Source organism: Saccopteryx bilineata, chromosome 3 (genome assembly GCF_036850765.1).
Source record: "Saccopteryx bilineata isolate mSacBil1 chromosome 3, mSacBil1_pri_phased_curated, whole genome shotgun sequence".
Classification (NCBI taxonomy): domain Eukaryota; kingdom Metazoa; phylum Chordata; class Mammalia; order Chiroptera; family Emballonuridae; genus Saccopteryx; species Saccopteryx bilineata.
The window spans coordinates 33,997,523-34,017,077 of NC_089492.1; the positions used below are offsets into that span (position 1 = coordinate 33,997,523).

A 19,555-nucleotide genomic window follows, 5' to 3' on the forward strand; every position below is an offset into this window, starting at 1 on the left:
CTAAATACACATTTCCCTCTTTATCTATGCTCTTGCTTTCACAGGCAAAACCTCTTAAGAGTTAAGATTGCTCTGATTAGCTGAACTTGTCAAGATAATATAGACCAGATTTATATTGAAAAATGTTACCTGTCTGTATATTAATAAACATCAATTGAACACCAACTGTGTGTGTGTGTGTGTGTGTGTGTGTGTGTGTGTCCATGGTATGGAAGATACTGTATATAAAGAGATGCTCTGGGAGATGTAGAAGTCTATGGTAGGGCCCTGCCCTTAAAAAGGGGGGGGGGAAATATAACAGTTTTCACTGTTGTATAATGTATATAATTAGACACTGAGTTGAATATCCCAGACTATACGTGCTGTAAGAACGTGATGAAAGGGAGAAAGCTCAACAATCAGCCAAGGAAGCCTGCCTGCAGGAGTCCTGCGCTGCAAGAGAGAAACAGCCCAACAGAAGCACGGGTCTGTGTGGGCAGGTGAAGGAGCCTGAAGAGGAGGCTGGTGAGGGAGGAGGCCAACCAAGATGCTTGTATCATTGCTGTCAAAGAACGAACATTTGACGAGGTCAAGTGTGTATCACTGAGGCCCAGGGCAGGCAGAAAACTCTGGCCACAGTATCTGATATCCAAGTTCCAGAAAGGACAAGGAGAGCGAGGGCTGAGAAGAGGCCACCCAGTTCAGAAGTCAAAAGGGTCTGTGCCCACTTTCCGAGGCCAGACCCATGGAGGGGAAAATGGAAACTAGATTTCTGGGACGAGGGAGACCGGACGTGAAGACTGAGAGGAAGCATCTCAGCTGGGCAGTGGGGGAGAGGAGGGAGGGATGGACAGGGGCATGGGCGGAGGCAGCAGGCCCAGTAGAGGAGGCGTTCACCCAACAGGAGAGGCTGCAACGAACATAAGAGGCTGAAAAGAGGAGGAGTTGTGGGAGCTGAGAGCCTCAGGGCAGGGGTTAAACGAAGTCAACTCACCAGTGAAGTTTTGTAAAAGGAAAAGCAGTTTGCTCTGAAGCTGGAGGGGAAATGAGAGGAAAGCACAGCACGAAAACATCGTACAAGAGGAACAGAAAAGATGTGTGTGTACTGGTGCAAACCCTGGCACTGTGGCCTTGGACTAGCTACTTGGCCATTCAGGCCTTCATTTGCCTCATCTTTTAAGTAGCTATAACAATCCTCACCTTGGGACTGTGACACTTTAAAATGAGATGATGTTTTAAACTGTCAAGTGCCATGAAAGTTGAAGGGCATTTACTATCATGCATAGTCTATGTCTTCTCAAATACCTAGTCATGCAGCTGGTCCTAATCTCAGACCCCAAGGTCTTCTGTACCTCCATGGTACAGTCAACAAAGCCCCATGCCTCTTACCTCCTCAACTGCTCCTGCAAAGCTGGCATTCTGTGTCCCCTAGTCCCCCAGTTCAAGCCATCCTGGCTATGGGCCCACTACAATAGCTTCCCTCCTGGATTCTCTCCTGAGGCATTTTGTGATGCTGTCTCCAAAAGAATTCAAACACAGATTAGTTATGATTCACATTAATTTGTGCAAACAAATATTTAAGGTGCAAACATAAAATGTATCTCTGCCCAACACTTTCAGAAGAGGAGAGCTCAGGCAAGGGAGAAATGTCTCAGGCAGGATGTTAATTGCTCCTCAGATTGTGGGATTCGGCCACTCTGCTGTCACCTGAACAGATCGTAGGAAAGAGCATCTCCAGAGAAAGAATTTGGACACTGTGTAACGATGGGTGGGGCTGTCTCACACATAATGAGCTCCCAGAGGGGAATAATTTAAGCATGGACTGCAAGAGTCTCTCACTCAACTTTCTGATCATTCGTTATTTAAAACCTTTTCTGTTCTTGTTTAATACCTAAAACTTGTTTCGAGTTTGTAATATCTGAATATGTTGCAAAATTCAAAAGGCACAAAAGGATAAACTGAAAACACACCCCGCCCTGTACTGTTCCCCAATCCACCTACAGTTTCCTGAGTATCTTTCAGTTTCTTCTGTATTCTTCTAGAAGTAGGCTATGAAATACAAATCCTTTTCTCTTTTTTTTCTCTTCTTTTCTTTTCTTTTTTTTTTCCTTTTCTCTTTTGTAGGAGAGTGAACGCACAATTCTGCATCTTGCTTAGAATATAAATTTTGAAGCTAGCTTTCTTTTTTCTTTTTTAAAGAGTCATGAAATATGGAGTAACAATTTAACATTAGGTTTTTCCAGTTTTTTCATATATATTGTATATATCTATATATTTCATATACTATTTCATCTTATAAACAACAATGCAATTCATGTCTTTTTACACAGCCTTTGCACACACATGCACATACAAACTCTGTGCCAGCGCACAGGCCGTGTCACAATTTTGAATCTGACTTTTGTCTTCACTATTCCTCTGAAATTGCTTTCTTCAAGGTCAGCCTTCTCACTAACATCTTTATAAGTAAGGGTTCTCAAATTCAGTATGCATCTAGAAGGTCTTGTTAAAATATGGATTTCAGGGCCCCATCCCCAGAGTTTCCAATTCAGTAGATTTAAGGTGGGAGGTCCAAGTCTTTGCATGTCTAACAAATTCCAGGTGGAGGCCGATGCTACACGTGGAGGCCAGGCTGTAGCTTCGTTCCTCCTCTTTCTCTCCCTCCTGCGTTCTTTTATACTCTCCTTTCCTGGCGACCTCTTTATTCTCTGGTTCCTCTTCCTCCACATTCCCTACGTGGAGTGGGTCTAAAGTCCCACTCTTGACCCTCTTTTGCCCACTTTCCAGCTCTCTCTCTCCATAGCATCTCATCCATCCTCGTGACCTCTATCAGCCCCTCTTTACAAACAGCTCTAACTCTTCTTCTGCTCTCCTGATCCCCTGGCTCTCATGTTTTCCACTCTCTGCACCTCTGAGTGCCTGTTCTTCCACCGGGCAGGCTCCTCTTCCCCAACTTCCACACGCCTCAGTTCCCCTGACACTCAGACATGCCTGTGTGCCCCATCCTCCCTCGCATCCTCCCTGGCCCCGCAGAGAGATGACCTCTCTACATGCTGAAGCATTTAGAAGTATGAGTGTGTGTGTGTGTGTGTGTGTGTGTGTGTGTGTGTGTGTGTGCGCGCGCGAGAGAGAGAGAGAGAGAGAGAGAGAGAGAGAGAGAGAGAGAGAGAGAGGATCAAACAAATCATTTGGGAAAATATTAATGAGTCAACCTAAGAGACGAGTATGTGGTGTTAATGGTACTAGCCTTTCAATCTTCATTTGAAAATTGTTTTTAAAGTTGAGGAAATTTTTTTAATAGAGTTTCTCTCTCCAGAACTCTCCCAGCACTTTAAGTCTACATTCGTTAGAGTCACTGTCACTTTCTACGTCATATTGCAGTTATTTAGAGTGATGTGTCATTTCCCCACCTCGCCAAAATGTTCTGACAGTAGCTGCTCTGCTTGGCCAATCTGTCCATGAATTCCCACTGCCCAGCCTAGAGCATAATATGCAGCAGGCACAAAGCTCCAAAGGAATGACTGCCCTTTCGCCAGTGATAACGTAGGAGAAGTTTCTAATAGATCCTCCCAATACAACAGGCAGTGTGGAAAGGGCACACGCTTCAGACAGCCCCGGTGGGAACCCCACCTCTATTAGGCATTAGCTGCCAACCCGAGGCCAGCTTTCTAACCTCTTTGAGCTTCACATTCTTTAGTAGTTCCATGAAAAATTATATTCACTTAAAAATATGAATACTGCATAACGTATAAAAAAGTACCTGGCAGGCTGCCTGGTGTTTTTCTATTCATTTAGTAATCACTAAACAAATATTAACCATGGTGCACACTAATATACACACACACACCAACAGTCTCTGAAATCCAAGTCTGCAATCTAATTCTCTGCACACACACAACAGTTCATGCATGTAAGCTCCAGAGCCCTAAGCAGGACTCAGGTCAGAAACCATGGATACTCTACATTCTAACAAAAGATCGAGCTATTGATATGTTCAGTAAGATGCCTTGCAAAGATTATTCCTTCCATATATGAATTAAGGCCGACTCGATAGCTTCTCCCGCCACCCATTACCTTATAAAACTGGAACAAAGGCACGGCTTTGTTTAAGTTCAATACCACAGACTCCAGCAAATGTTTACCTTTCCCTTTTAAAGCTTCCATCACCCACACCACGCCCAGCAAACACATAAAAATGCCATTTGTCCTGCTTCACAGTGTGTATCTCGACCTTTTAAGACCCCTCCCAGGAGCCTCCCCCAACCTTTTCTTTACTTTTGAGACCACGGAGGATGCCCAGTAACATTTTCTAACCTTCCTAAAATGACCTGTTTAAAACTGGCCCCACTTCAGCAAAAACAGTGGGACGTGCCTCTTTTTAAATCGGTAATATCTACCAACCCCTTTTCATCCTAGATTGTCCTGTAAGCAAAAGTAGAACCCCCCGGGGGGGGGGGGGGTTGGGCATCAGGAGTACGGTTTCCTTTGGCTAGCTCTTTGGCTTCTCTTTTCACCCCGCAAATCAATATTTACATATCCTCTCTTCTCCCTGGTTTTCAGCACTGGAGTTTGGCGGAAAGACAGCACAGCCCCTTTGGAAACACCCCCTTGGAAGGCATGATTGTCAAGGCTACAGAACTATAATTTTTTAAGGCCTTGTGCTTGACACACAGTGGGAGCCCAATAAAAACTGATTACATATTTTAGGCCAAAAGGTACTATTGAAAGAGAAAGAAAGGGAAGGAGAGCGCGAAATAATAAATTTTGGACCATTTAATGGATTTGCCATGATTTGGTATTGACTATCAATCAAGTCAGCCTTTTGATAACCTTATTTTCCACCCAAAGAGACTGAATAATTTGCAATGTAAAAGGAAGTTAGAACACCTATATTCTCTCCAATTTACTAGCTTTCATAGGATATAATCAAAACCCTGAGGCCTGACCTGTGGAGGCACAATGGATAAAGTGTCGACCTGGAACACTGAAGTGGCTGGTTCGAAATCCTGGGCTTGCCTGGTCAAGGCATATATGGGAGTTGATAGTTCTTGCCCACCCCCTTCTCTCTCCCTCTCTTTCCCCTCTCTAAAACGAATAAATAAAAATCTAAAAAAAAATCCCAAAAAACCCAATGTCACTGGCTTGAATGAGGGGTCATCAGCATGATCTCAAAATAGCTGGCTTGAGCCCAAGGTCACTGGCATGAGAAAGGGGTCTATGGCTCTGCTGGAGCCCCCCAGTCAAGGCACATATGACAAGCAATCAGTGGACAACTAAAGTGACGCAACGACAAGTTGATGCTTCTCATCTTTTTCCCTTCCCTCCCTTCCCTCTAAAAATAAATAAATAATTAAAAAGCACTGCCATTTGCCCCATCCTGTCTTCTGAGTAACGAAAACGGAAGTAATGAGGACCGAGAAGCTGTTTTTTCTATTCACTAGCAGCTGACGGAGCAAAAAGCTCGTCTGACTTGCTGGACACTGGTTGTCCCTTGAAAAGACAGCACTGGAAAGAGAAAGGGTTGACCCATAAGTGAGAAAAGAAAGAAATCTGGACTTCATATGGAAAAAGTAAGCAATCCTACACGATAGCCTCGGTTATGTCTCACAACGCGGAGCAGGAGCCGCATCAAACGCCCTGTGTACGGGGCAGCCATGGGGCAGTGCTGCCTCATGACAACAGCTTTATTCTCTTCCTTTCAAGGAATTTAAAAATACAGAAGAGAGAATTATTTTTACTCCCAGCTTCCACTTTTCTATCCCTGCTCAGCAGCTGACTCATCTTGGCACTTCCACGTTCCCATCCCTCCTGCTGGGGCTCAGATGTTACATATCTGCAAACAGGCTCAGTTGAAGATGGCAAGGAATCCTAATGGTCCTCACTCCCAAATCCACTTTGGTCAATAACATGTACGATATCAACAGGTAATGTAGTAGGACAATCAAAGACATGGCTCGGGAGAGACCGGCGTGCTAGAAGAGTTGGGCCGGCAAGGCCATCTTGGTGGAGACGGGGGAAGACTGAGGGTGGCACAACCAGGGTGACGATTGAACCACTTTGCTCAAGAAAATGGAGCTATTCATGTTTTATTTCTTTCTGGAACTACATATGTTGTGCCCTATAGATTTCTTTGAGAAATAAAATCATAGCATGCTTTGGCCTAAAAAAATAAATTTGCAGATTTCCCTCTATTGGGATGGTTTAGAGCAGCGGTTCTCAACCTGTGAGTTGAGACCCAGGCGGGGTCGTCTAAAGCCATCAGAAAATACATAATGCATATCAGGTATTTACATTCCGAATCATAACTGTAGCAAAATTACAGTTATGAAGTAGCCACCAAAATTATTTTTTGGTTTGGGGTCACCGCAACATGAGGAACTGAATTGCAGGGTCACGGCATTAGAAAGGTTGAGAACCACTGGTTTAGAGTATGGACTCTGGACTCAGACAGACGTGGGTTCAAAACCCACCTTTGCACTTGCCGAATTCTTCAGTGCCTGGTATGTAGAAAGTTGATTCTTAGTGGAATCAGAATGTAAGATGCACAAAAAATGATTGATAAAATCTCTTAGCCCCTGTGCTCTCCAGCCCACCCCAACCAGGTCTCAGTCTTACCCACCCCAGTCTCACCACAAAAATGTGTTAACAGGAATGGGGGGGGGGAATATATGCCTCATCTGTGTCCTTGGCACTTTCTAAAGTTGCAACAACTTCCTATCTGAAAGTTCCTCCCAAGTCCCCGGATGCAGGAAGAACATTCACCACTGATCTTGTAAAGCGGAAGGCTGGACTAGCCAATTCCCAAAGCCCCTCTAGCCACTCAACACAGATGTTAGTAGGGGCAGTAAGCCTCGCCTGGAGGGGAATGACTCTACCTCTGCAGGTAGAGGTGCTAGGCTAGAAGACAGGAAAGATAACCCAGGGGGGAAAACATTTCACATTACTGAATTATACTAGATATTTTAAAGAATCTTAGAGACAGAAATGGGCTCGCAGTAGATTTCTTTGCTTGCTGGATGGTTTAGGTAGTAAGGGAGGAGGCACATTTTCACTGCCTTCAAAGCCATCTCAAAAGGCTTGGCTGCACAAGGATTAAGAAAGGATTCATAGAAAGAAGTCTCCTTCATCTTGGGTAGTTTGTAAACCATGAGATGAGTGAACCATAGAAATGGGGAAATTGGTATAGTGTTCCCGTGAAAAAGCACACACAAAAAATCTTGTTCCTCAAAGCACTGAGGACCATCATAATGTGCAAGTAATTTTCTGTGGTCACACAAGAGGGGCCTGCATAGCACACTGAGGTTGGTTTAATCTTGAAATCATTGTGGGCCCTGGCTGGTTGGCTCCGCAGTAGAGCCCAATGTGTGGAAATCCTGGGTTCGGTTCCCAGTCAGGGCACCCAGGAAAAGTGACCATCTCCACCTCTCCCTCTTCCACAGCCATGGCCCATTCGAGCAAGTTGGCCCCGGGTGCTGAAGATGGCACAATGGCCTTGCCTCAGGCACCAAAACAGCTCAGTTGCCAAGCAACAGAGCAGTGCCACAGATGGGCAGAGCATCACCACCTACTGGGCTTGCTGGGTAGATCCAGGCCTGTCTCTCTGCCTCCCTGCCTCTCAGTTAATAACAATAATAATAATAATAATAATAATAATAGAAATCACTGTGAACTGGAAAGGGCTGAGTTTTAAGATCTCCTTAGAAATATGGGAGAAAGGGGAGCCTCTAGTCAGGGTTTGCTGTGCTCCTGCTCTGGGGGGTGATGTCATTTGTGAGAGAAAGACAGCACTCTGTGCCAGGAATCTGAACTCAATACTCTTCAATAACTCAGTAGGGTCTTATGTGGGAATACCTTATCTTGGGATTAGCAACCAATAAATCTACTTTGTAGGCACCAATCTTTGGCTAAAGGAAGAAAGAAAAATTGAAATAACCTTGTAAATGGGAGTCATGTGAAAAAATATAGCACAGCAGTCCTCCTGTTAGAATCATATGGATGGGACCTTAATAATCTGTTGACTTTAATAATTCATTTTAATAATCCCTGCTCCCCTTACAGCTGAGGAAAGTAAAGCTCAGAAGGGGAAGACACAAAGCCAGCTATTCCAGTGCCAAGACTAGTGCCTGGGTGACTGAACCCCATTTCAAAGCTGTTTCTTCTGTATCACCAGCTGCCTCAGCCCCCATCAATTTCCAAGCTGTGACAGGATGGACAAGGACTCACAATCTTACCCACCTAGACGTCACTGGAGTCATTCCCAGGGACCTAGGAATACCTGTGCATATTAATGAGCATCCAGACTGCACCGACCTGGAGGGGGGGGAATGTCCTGCGGAGACTTTTTCTGCTGCCCGTGTTATTGTGCAGAAAGACACTGCGCACAACCAGCAAAACCGGTTCTGGGTGGAGGAACTCAGTAACAGTTCTGCCACAATCATGCTGCAACTGATACTAGAAATCAGGAGTTAATTCCCAGACCTCATTTTAATTAATAGTTTCAGCGCCTTCCCAAGTCAAGCTTTTTCCTACAACTAAACTAAATGATTAGAATTTCACATTTTTCTGTTCTTCTGTTCATGCTAAACGAGGGGTAGAAGGAAGAGGTAGGTCAGCAACAACAAAAAATAGGGATGTGCTCTGAAAAGAGCTAGCACCCTATCATTAGTTCCTGATTATACATACGTAGTGAGAAGACCAGATACTGAACTGTTGCTTGTTTCTGTAATAAATTTGCCAAAACTTAAATATCCAAATAAAAACTGCTCATTAACACAGTCATCTTGGGAAGGCATGCGGTTTCTCAAATGCAGCTGCCAGGCTCAGGTTTTATTTGTGGGGTCTCTTCTGATACCGCCTTTTTCAAAGCTGGTCTGGTAGAAAAGAAATCTCATTTTTAACCCTAAAGTGGTATTGGCCAACTTGTTGATCTGCATTTACATCTGGACCCAAGTGATTTCTGGTGTTTTTTTAAACATCTTCAAAGATCAAGATTTACTACCATTATGGTCAATCAAGAGTATGTCACAGCCTCTCTCTCTCTCTCTCTTTAAATGTTTATTTACTGATTTTTAGTAAGAGAGGAAGGGACAGAGAAAGAGAGACAGGAACATCAATCTGTTTCTGTCTGTGCCCTGGCCGGGAATCAAACCGGCAACCTCTGTGCTTCGGGACGGTGCTCTAACCAGCTGAGCTACCCGGCCAGAGCACAGCTACTCTCTTTAACAGTGCCAACCCAAGTCAGAGTCTGGCCTGCAGCCAAAGCCCTGGCCACAGGAACCAGAGAATGCTGGCGGGGATCCTGGCCCCATGTCTCTCAGTGACACAATGCCAGCCTCCATTGTTTCAGTACGTTCCCCAACACTGAAGGCCAGTGAAGATGGGAACTGCACAGTCAGCTGTCTGAGGGGGTGTGACTGGGGCATGGAAACTCAAGTGTCCACCAGGGCCAGGCAGAGAAAGTTCCAGAATGGCAAAGGGTAAGGAAAGCATTAAAGAGAATATAGTCAATACCTCACAAGGACCACTCGTGGCCTTACAAACACTTGGGCTCATGGTTGCCAGATTCTTTAACTAGCTAAAAAAAAAATCTAGAAATCTAGGTTAAAATAATAATAATCTCTTGATTATTAAATGTGGGTGAAAAAATAAAAAATCTGAAATAAAAGTGCATAAATACACGATACATAGACATTTACATTCTGTGGACCATATGAAGGCTGTAGGTCACAAATTTGTGTCCTCTCATCACATAAATCCAAGCCTCACATGAAATTGAATGGGGCCCCAGCCCTGAGGCCTACAAAAAATTTCTGTGTGGATATTCCCAAAAGGAACTTGAAAGCGAATTCAGCTGCTCCTGAGAATCCAAAATATGAAAACCACAAGCAATTCCACTGTAAGAAACGCCTTTTGTTTCTTGCTTTGTTAAAAATGTTCCTCTCAATCACATGATTTTGTTTCTTTGCAGTTTGCTTATTATAAAATCAATAATACTTTAAAGATATACCTTAGGCTCGTTGGGTTGAAAAAAAATCTTCTTGGCCTCACTAAATGCAATGAATTTAACTTTTATGATTTTCTTTAAAAGCCCTTCCAGGAGTTTGGGGAAAATTATTTGTAACTACTTTTTATCACTTATTAGTTAACTCATACAATTGCAACAATCAAGCAATAGTAACTAAAAATATATATTAAAGAAACACACAAATTTTGCTACAGGAAGCAAACATTGCCATTTGTCAAAGCATAGGTGAGCTTAAATTTGTCACCTTGGCACAACACACATGCACAAACACATTTAAACAAGAAAAGTGAAATTCTACCTCTGGGTAAGGAGTGGAATTATCTTGAACCAGGCTGAAAGAAAGGTCAACGTAACCCAAATTCACTACCTCGCTGTGGCATTGCAGCGCCTCTATCTTTCACGTTATCTCTTCCAATTTGGGCATTTTCTTTTTTTTTAATTTTAATTTTCTTTTCTTCTTCCTCCTTTATTTTTTGTTTCTTTCTTTAGGGGGTGGGGGGAGGCAGGGAGAGAGAGACAGGAACAGCGAGCTGCTGCCGTATGTGCCCTGACCCGGGAATCAAACTGGCAACCTCTGTGCTCCATGCTCCTGAACAATGCTCCAACCAAATGAGCTATCTGGCCAGGACTTGAATTTTCTTTTTTTTTTTTAAGAGACAGAGAGAGGAAGAGAGAGAGAGGAAGGGGGGAGGGAAGTATTAATTTGTTGTTCCACTCAGTCCTATATTCATTGGTTGCTTCCTGTGTGTGCCCTACCTAGGAATCAAACCCACAACCTTGTTGTTTCGGGACAAGGCTCTTCACCAACACAGCTAACCTTTACCAACTGAGCCACCTGCCAGGGCCTTGACATTTTCTTTAGAGGTTCCTCTTGACACAGAACCCTTAAGGCATTCAGCCACAGGCACTCATTTTCACAGATTGCGTGACAATGATACCTAGGGCTACCATTACAGCTCACATGTACAGCTTGTTTACGTTTACAAGGCACTTCCAATTGCAGGATCCTGCTAACTGGGTGGCAGTCTGCCTCTCACTCCTCACACCCGCTCTATGGCTATTGGTCTCCTCTGGCCAGCACTGGATCTTCACCCGTCACACCCCCAGCACCATACTTGGTATAGCAATTATTTGGAAGGGTCTGCCTTGTTTTATTCTGTTTTGGGTAAGGGGACTAGTGAGGCCTGATGACCCGCTAGTGACTCCAAGCCCAGCAGCCTCAGACACACTCCCCTATAGTTCTGTATGGGACCTCCCACCTGCTGCGGGCTCCTCCCTTCCCTCAGAGGGCTGAGCCAGAACATTCTCCAGGTTGCTCTGGCACTCACTCTGTTGCTGCTTGCCCATTTAAGTCACCTTTCTGGGGCCTAAAGCCAATTTCATTTACATTGTTTTCTACATGAATGAAATGAGACACCTAGCAATTCATCTTCTTCTCTAAGTCCTGGCCACAAACGGGCACCCAATCTCCCTTCTCACCCAGCCTTCCCCCAGCTTGTAGGCAATAAAGCATTGAAGGGTGTTGTTTCCATTGACCTTTTCATTAGTTTGGAGACAAAGTTCGGTAACGCCCACCTCGATGAAGCACAAAACAAACTTGGGTTTCATCTGGAACTAAAGAGAGTCTTTAGTACAAAATAAGGATCAAGAATCAGAAACCACGCATCACAGAAGAAGGGAGTGCAGAGCAGGAAAGTCTGGAATTTTCATAAACTCAGAGACTCATGGCTAGAAAGCAAATTCGAGTATCAGCGAGCCTCACTTTTTCACCCATGATATCTATCAGCTTGCTGGAGATTTTACTGCTGCCCTTTTTAACCGTACTGGCTCCAGAGAGACAGAGGGGGAAAAACGCTGTCAACAAGAAAAAAATCTGGCTCGCGGTCACAGAGGTGGGCATTACCAAGAGAGTGAAGTTTGGAGCAGCCCTGCTTCCTGCCCCCTCCCTCAACCAGGTTACACTGGGAAGGAGTCCTGGGGTCGGGAGACATTCCCAGTCACCTACCTATGAAAACATTAGCTCCGAGCACCGTCCTCCCTCTGAAGGAGGCTGCAGTGAGAGAGGTTTGGGGAAGTCGGCACTGGTATAAAAGGTTTCTGGCCCGGTCTTTGCCTTTGCCAGCACCGAGGGCTAAAACGGAGCCTGGAGGCTTGGGAGGCCACAGAGGAACAGGCCCAAGTGGGTTTCTCCTCTACCCCCCCCCCCCAAAAAAAGGCAATTTAGTTGCACAGAACTGAATGTGTGTGACTTTTAGAGAAAGATAATAGGTTCATTTCCTTTTGTTCTGGCTCAAGTTAACAAATCTTTTCCTACCTATAAAGGCTTTAATAAGATAAAATCACCTGCAAGAAAGGACACATTACTGAATAGGTCTACACAATGAATCAGTGCTGCTTTTCCACTCACTTTGGCCTCCTCGTTCACGTCCCAGGTGAAGGAAACAGCATTATATGCGATCTCTTCAATGTTTCCAATTGTATTAAAGCTCTCCTTGTAATCCGCTGGAACGTTAAAAAAGAAAATGGTTTTAAGAATAAGCTGCTCGGTGACAAGTAAACACGTTACTCTATTAAAAGACTAAATCTCGGTGACTCAGTGTTCCTAACTGACTCGTTTGTTAGTTTCTTTTTTTTTTTTTACTAGGTTTATAAAATTATTCTTTTCTTCCTGAGTCCCTTGTCACCTAGCCATTCCCTGTCCTACCCACTTTCCTGCCCCTTCTGTTTGCTAGAAGTGCCAGAGTTTTCCACGGGGGTTGCTCTGTAGAACAGAACACTCTGTTTATCAGCCGGGCGGTGTCATCAGGACTCGGGTGAAGAGGTTCCAGGAGAGCCCTGGGAAACTTTCCATTTGTTTGTTTGCTTTTACTTCTTTTGGGGCTTGAGCACAGAAAGTTAAGATAATCATACTCATCTCACGATCACCATCTGTCTATTATTTTATTTATGTAGTATATATTCATTGCTTTTTATCCCCGTTTCCCACCCCCACAAATACAATCGCTAGTAATGTGTCTGCTATGTGTTCTTATTAGTTGTACGGATTTGCCTGCATACATAGCTTTCATTTTCACAAGCTGAATTGTGCTATGGGTAGGGTTGTCAGATTTAGCAAGTATTTGGGAGATACTAATCCTGAAAAAGTATTTGTTCTTTATCAAAAATTTCACTGGTTGCCCTGTATATCTGGCAAACCTAGCTCTGTACCTTCTCAGACCTAACTACACACCTATTTCTCACTGCAGCTGCATAGAATTTCCCTGGGGACCCAACCACAATCTATTCCCTCTCCTTGGAGATGGGGCCCTTGGCTGGTTTCCAGCTCTCTGGTACCATAAACAGACCTGTGATAAAAAATCTCGTTCCTCACTGTGTCCACTGTCATTGCCTCAGCTGGTCTGCAGCTGAACATGACATCCTAGTCTTAGTGCTCACTACTTCCCGAGGAGTCTAGCTTATGCTTACCACCTGTGTTTCCTCCCCTACTCTTGGTCTCCTTAGACATGATGTCTCACTGTCATTCTGTTCCTTGGGCACTAAATTAACATTGGTCATGTCCTTCTTGGCTGGCATCATGATAAAACCCATCTGCTTATCATTGAGGCCTGGGTTAGTCACATATTGATCACCTAATCACAGATGTTCTTTCTCTCTAAGCCTTCATAATTACTTTTCTAAAATAAAACTTTTTATAAGGCTCAATCTTTCCCCATGACCTACCACATCCTTCACCATTAGGCCCCATACACTACTCCAGGGGTCCTCAAACTTTTTACACAGGGGGCCAGTTCACTGCCCCTCAGACCGTTGGAGGGCCGGACTATAAAAAAAAACTATAAACAAATCCCTATGCACACTGCACATATCTTATTTTAAAGTAAAAAAAAAAAACGGGAACTAATACAATATTTAAAATAAAGAACAAGTAAATTTAAATCAACAAACTGACCAGTATTTCAATGGGAACTATGGGCCTGCTTTTGGCTAATGAGATGGTCAATGTGCTCCTCTCTCTGAGCACCAATGAAAGAGGTGCCCCTTCCGGAAGTGCGGCGGGGGCCGAATAAATGGCCTCAGGGGGCCGCATGTGGCCCACGGGCCGTAGTTTGGGGACCCCTGCACTACTCCGTGAGTTATACCCCACATACCACAGTGGGGTCAGAGGAAGGAGCAATTACAGTCGTCCCTTGCCACATCACAGTTCACTTTCCGTGGTCTCACTGTACTGCGAATTTTTAAATTGTATATATATATAATATTTTATCACAGATTTTTCACTGTATTGTGGGATTTTGTGGTATATGAGTATTTCTATATAGTTATTATTTTAATTATTTTTGCAGTACAATAGGCATTTTCTAGCCTAAAAAATTAAAAACATAAAAATATTAATTAAAACATATTAAGAGAATATTAAATCATCATCATCTTCATCATTCAAGTTGTACATTGACTGGTGAGTACTCACATAGAATTTTATATGTTGTTAAAATTACATAGCTTTAAGAAGTGTAGAAGGTGTTTTAAGAGCACAGGGAGTGTTTATAAGTGTGGGAAAGGTTAATAACAGTGTGAGAAAAGTTTAAAAGAGTGTTGGGAGGGCTTATAAAGCCTTAAATATATATAAATAATGAAATAAATATAAGGTCGCTACTTTGCAGATTTTCACCTGGGGGGGGGGGTGGAACCTGACCCCTGTGACAGATGAGGGATCACGGTATAATAATATTGGAGAGGTCTGTTTGTTCATAGAAATCTCTTTACATTTCCCCTTCTGAGTTAGGATAGGAGTTAGTTACTACAACTGACTTCCAGGATGTGTCAAGTGTTCTTTGTCTACAAAATCTGTTATGTTTCTGGTCAAATGGTTGTTTCCTCATCCTGTGTTCTATAAAGTTGTCATACCACTCCAGGGCTGGTGGCTTCTTGAATTTCTAACAAGTTCTCTATGTTAATGCTTTAAAATTTTGCAGTCTGATTCCTTAAAATTCACATATGTAATCATTTGTCACAAAATCTAAGTTTATGTCATCCTTTACCAAAACGTTAATTACTTTCTCTTATTAGTACAACTCAATCTGTTTTGTGAGTTAGGTTGAGAGTAGTACCCTGTTTGCTTTTTCTATCCATAATACAAATAATAATAATAAAGTCCATAAAAATAACCAGCTAAAAATAATCCGTAACAGAACAAAGCCAGTTTGATTTTGTTTTTTAATAAAACTCCTCATTACTGGGCCCTGATTGATGGTTAATCACAAGGAAACCTACTTAGATTTGCCCTCTGACTCACTCTCTAGAATAGCTCGCCTCTGTCCAGACTCTGATGAAGTCCGGAAATAGAATAGAATAGAATAGAATAGAATAGAATAGAATAGAATAGAATAGAATAGAATAGAATTCTATTTCCCCTCTTTCTCACCAAATTCTGGGGGCAATCTTATGGGTACAAAGTGGTGCCCTAATGATGTTATATTTGCATTTCTTCTATCAGGTATGAGTGCAAGCATCTCTTCACTGTCAGGATAACCAACCAGTGTTTCCTTATATAAACTGTCTGTTCATGCCCTTTGTCCATGTTTTTATTGGTTTCCCAAGGGGCAATCTTGAAACAAAACTATGTATCTTTACTTTTTTTTTTTTTTTAAGTAAGGGGAAAGGAGGGGAAACAGACTCTGCCCCGATTGGAATCCACCCCAGCAACCACTGCCTGGGGCCAATGCTCGAATCAATGGAGCTATCCTCAGTGCCCAGGCCAAAGCTCAAACCAACAGAGCCACTGCCGGAGAGGAAGAGAGAGAGAGAAAGGGGGAAGGGAGGGGGAGAGAAGCAGATGAGCACTTCTCATGTGTACCCTGACCGGGGATCGAACCCAGGATGTCCACACGCCGGGTCAATGCTCTATCCACTGAGTCAACTGGCCAGGCCGGATCTTTACATTTTAAATAAAGCAAACACACTTTACTATAAAATCTTGTATGTTCACCACAAGAAAGGCCGTGAACAAAAATGAAAAATATTTAAAAGCACCCACACTCTACTGAGCCACAATCATTAAAAACACATCTGTATGTAACTCATTTTTTCTATCTCAGTCTCTCTCCCTTTCTCAAAATGTGTAAATATTTTTACACAATATTGTAATAATGTTTTTAATTTGCCTTTTTCCCCCATAATACATCTTCAGCATCTTTTCTTGTCAATAAATAAACTTGGGTAAAATACTTTTGATGGCCAAATATATTATATTCAATTAAAATAAAGTTCATTAATTTTATTTTGCTCTTGCTGGTCACTTAAATGATGTCCAATACTTACCTACCTTAAATATCACTTCATTATTGTTATGGCTAAATATTTCCATTTACTTCATCTTTTCATTAAAATATAATTTTAGAAGTAAAATTTATAGATCATAAGCAAATATATTTTTAAGTTGTCAAACTGTTCCTAGAAAGGTTGAAACCAAACAGCTTATATTCATAATAACAGTGTATGAGTTCCTGTTTCTTCCCAAATCAGTATGCAAAACATGCTAACTTATTATTATATTTTTAATTAAAAATTTTTTCAATTACAGCTTACATTTAATATTAGTTTGCATTAGTTTCAGGTGTACAGCATAGTGGTTAGACAATCATACTTTAGCTAATGTATTTTAATTTGCTATTCCTTGATTGCTAAGGAGGTAAAACTCTGATTTTCTGGCTCTTTGTGTTTCCTTATATTCTTATTCTTTTGTTTACAATATTTTTTCTTTTAGTAAGAGGAGGGGAGGCAGAGACAGACTCCCGCATGCGCCCCAACCAGGATCCATCCAGCAAGCCCACTAGGGTGCAACGCTCTGCCCATCTGGGGCCATTACTCTGTTGTAACCGAAGCCACTTTTTTTTTTAGCCCTGAAGTGGAGATCATGGAGCCATCCTCAGCGTCCAGGGCCAACTCTCTTAATGGAGCCCTGGATGCAGGAGAAAAGGAGAAGAAATGGGGGGATAGAAGCAAGAGGGGGAGAGGTGAAGAAGAAGATGGGTGCTTCTCCTGTGTGCCCTGACCAGGAATTGAACCTGGAACATCCACACGGGACATCCACACGCTGGGCCAACACTCTACTGCTGAGCCAACTGGGCAGGGCTTTCTTTTGTTTTTATATTTATTCATTTATCTAATAGCTTCCTGTTCCGCCTTTGGATCATTTTTCTCTTAAGTTATTCAAATTTTCTTATTGATTTTAAACTAAATAAATAAAGCTAAGAGATAAGCAAAAGGAAAACTATATTCTACAAATCTAAGCAAGGCTATATGACTGTATTGGGGGTGATTTTAAATACAAATTTGTAGCCTGACCTGTGGTGGCGCAGTGGATAAAGCATCGACCTGGAATGCTGAGGTCGCCGGTTCAAAACCCTGGGCTTGCCCGGTCAAGGCACATATGGGAGTTGAAGCTTCCTGCTCCTCCCCCCTTCTCTCTCTCTCTCTCTCTCTCTCTCTCTCTCTCCTCTAAAATGAATAAATAAATAAAGTAATTAAAAAAAAAATCCTAGAAAAAAAAAATACAAATTTGTGCATTCAGCAGTCAGCCAATCTACTAAAAGTTTAGAGATAAGTAAACCACTAAATTTAAAGAAATTAAGTTCCCTAATTCTTCATAGCTATTCGTTTTAAAAGATAGTCATGCAAATTTGTTTTCAAGTTTTTAATAAGCATTTTTAAGAAAAAGCTCAATCATAAATTTAAAAAGCAAATCTCATCTCTAGAAATAAAGACAAACCAAAATAGTTTGGTTAAACGCTTATCCTATATCTCATATGTTCCGCTTATCCTATATCTCATATGTTCCGCTTATCCTATATCTCATATGTTGCTACATTATAAGGTATTCTTCTTTTCATAGCTTCTGCACCTAAAAATTTACTCACCTTAATAAATATATTTGTTGGGCATACAGATGGCCAATAGACAATGAAAAGATGCTCAATGTTTCTAATCATCAGAGAAATACAAATTAAAATCACAATGAGATCAAGAAATTAACAAACAAGTGCTGGTGAGGATGTGGAGAAAAGAATGTTTTCTTTACTGTTGGTGGGAATTTAGATGGGTGCAGCCACTGTGGAAAGCAGTATGGAGTTACATCAAAAAATTAAAAATGGAACTGCCTTTTGACCCAAAAATTCCATGTCTGGGAATATATCAAAAGAAGCCCAAACAGTAGTTCAAAGGAATATATGCACCCCTATGTTTATTGCAATGTTATTTACAATAGCCAAGATTTGGAAGCAACTAAGTACCCATCAGTAGATAAGTGGATAAAAAAGTGCTGGTACATTTACACATGGAATACTACTCTGCTATAAAAAAGAAGGAAATCTTACCTTTTGCAACAGCATAGATGGACCATGAAAGTACTATGCTAAGTGAAATAAGCCAGTTAGAGAAAGACAAATACCATATAATCTCACTAATATGTAGAATCTAATGAACAAAATAGAAACAGACTCATAGATATGAAGAATAGATTGACAACTATTCAGGGGAAAGGGTGGGAGGCTAGGTACAAAAGAGGAAATGATTAAGTAAATAAAGAAAACTCCTAAACAGACAACAGTATGGTGCTCACCAGAGAGAAAGAGGGTGGGGGAAGGTAGAAAAGGACAGATGGGGATAAATGGTGATGAAAGATTTGACTTGAGGTGGTAAACACACAATGCAATAAACATAATATAATATAGAATAAAATAGATGATGTAATATAGAATTGCACCCATGAAATCTATTTAATTTTATTAACCAATATCACCCAAATAAATTCAATAAAATTTTTAAAAAGTATATTAGTTCAGAAAAGAAAAGGTTTTTTAAAAACAAATGCAATACAAATACAAATAAAATGCTTTCTGGGCCTCCTAATCTTGCAGTCTCATCAGTTTCTGTCATATTCACTTAATCAAAAATATATTAAACAAGTATTTACTGTGTGCTCGCTTTGTGCCAAGCAACTGTCTCAAGACATGTTTTATGCTCAAGAAACAGCATGAAATAAGACTGGGTCCCTGATCTCCTGGATCTTTTGTTCAGAAGGAGACAGAATGTAAATAAGTAGATAAATAAATGAACAACAAACACATTATTTGCCTTCTTATTTAAATAAACAACAGACTGTTTTATCTGCTCTTTCATGCCAAACACATAACACAAAAAGACAGATAAAGCTACTTCACACTGGGTAGTTACATTAGCTCATTGATTTCCTTCATTGCATGTAGCAATAGTTTATTTATTTGTTTACTTCTCACCAGCATTTCCCATTAACTATAGATGCTATTTGAGGGCAAGAAACTTATCTTAAATATTGCTGCTCTCTCAAAGTTCACCATCATACCGATAAACCCTGTAAGTTAGTAGAATGAGTGAGTAAATGCATGAATGAATGGATTACTAGGCCCTCTAAACAAAAAAATATAATGAAGAGACTGATGCCACACACTCCTGTAATTACGCAATTACAAGAAATGCCCGTTCATCTCTATCCTGTCGTGAGTCTCTAAACCATTC

General features: G+C 41.8%; 1 protein-coding gene across 3 annotated transcripts in view; it reads right to left on the reverse strand.

Annotated features, from left to right (window-relative positions):
- The window catches only part of GRHL2 (grainyhead like transcription factor 2), a 167,207-nt gene that overhangs the window by 54,940 nt on the left and 92,712 nt on the right, over positions 1-19,555 (reverse strand). For all 3 annotated transcript variants that reach the window (XM_066265933.1, XM_066265932.1, XM_066265934.1), the window contains exon 8: positions 12,411-12,505. In XM_066265933.1, coding sequence (XP_066122030.1) covers positions 12,411-12,505 — 95 coding nt within the window. The remainder of the gene's footprint in view (positions 1-12,410; positions 12,506-19,555) is intronic.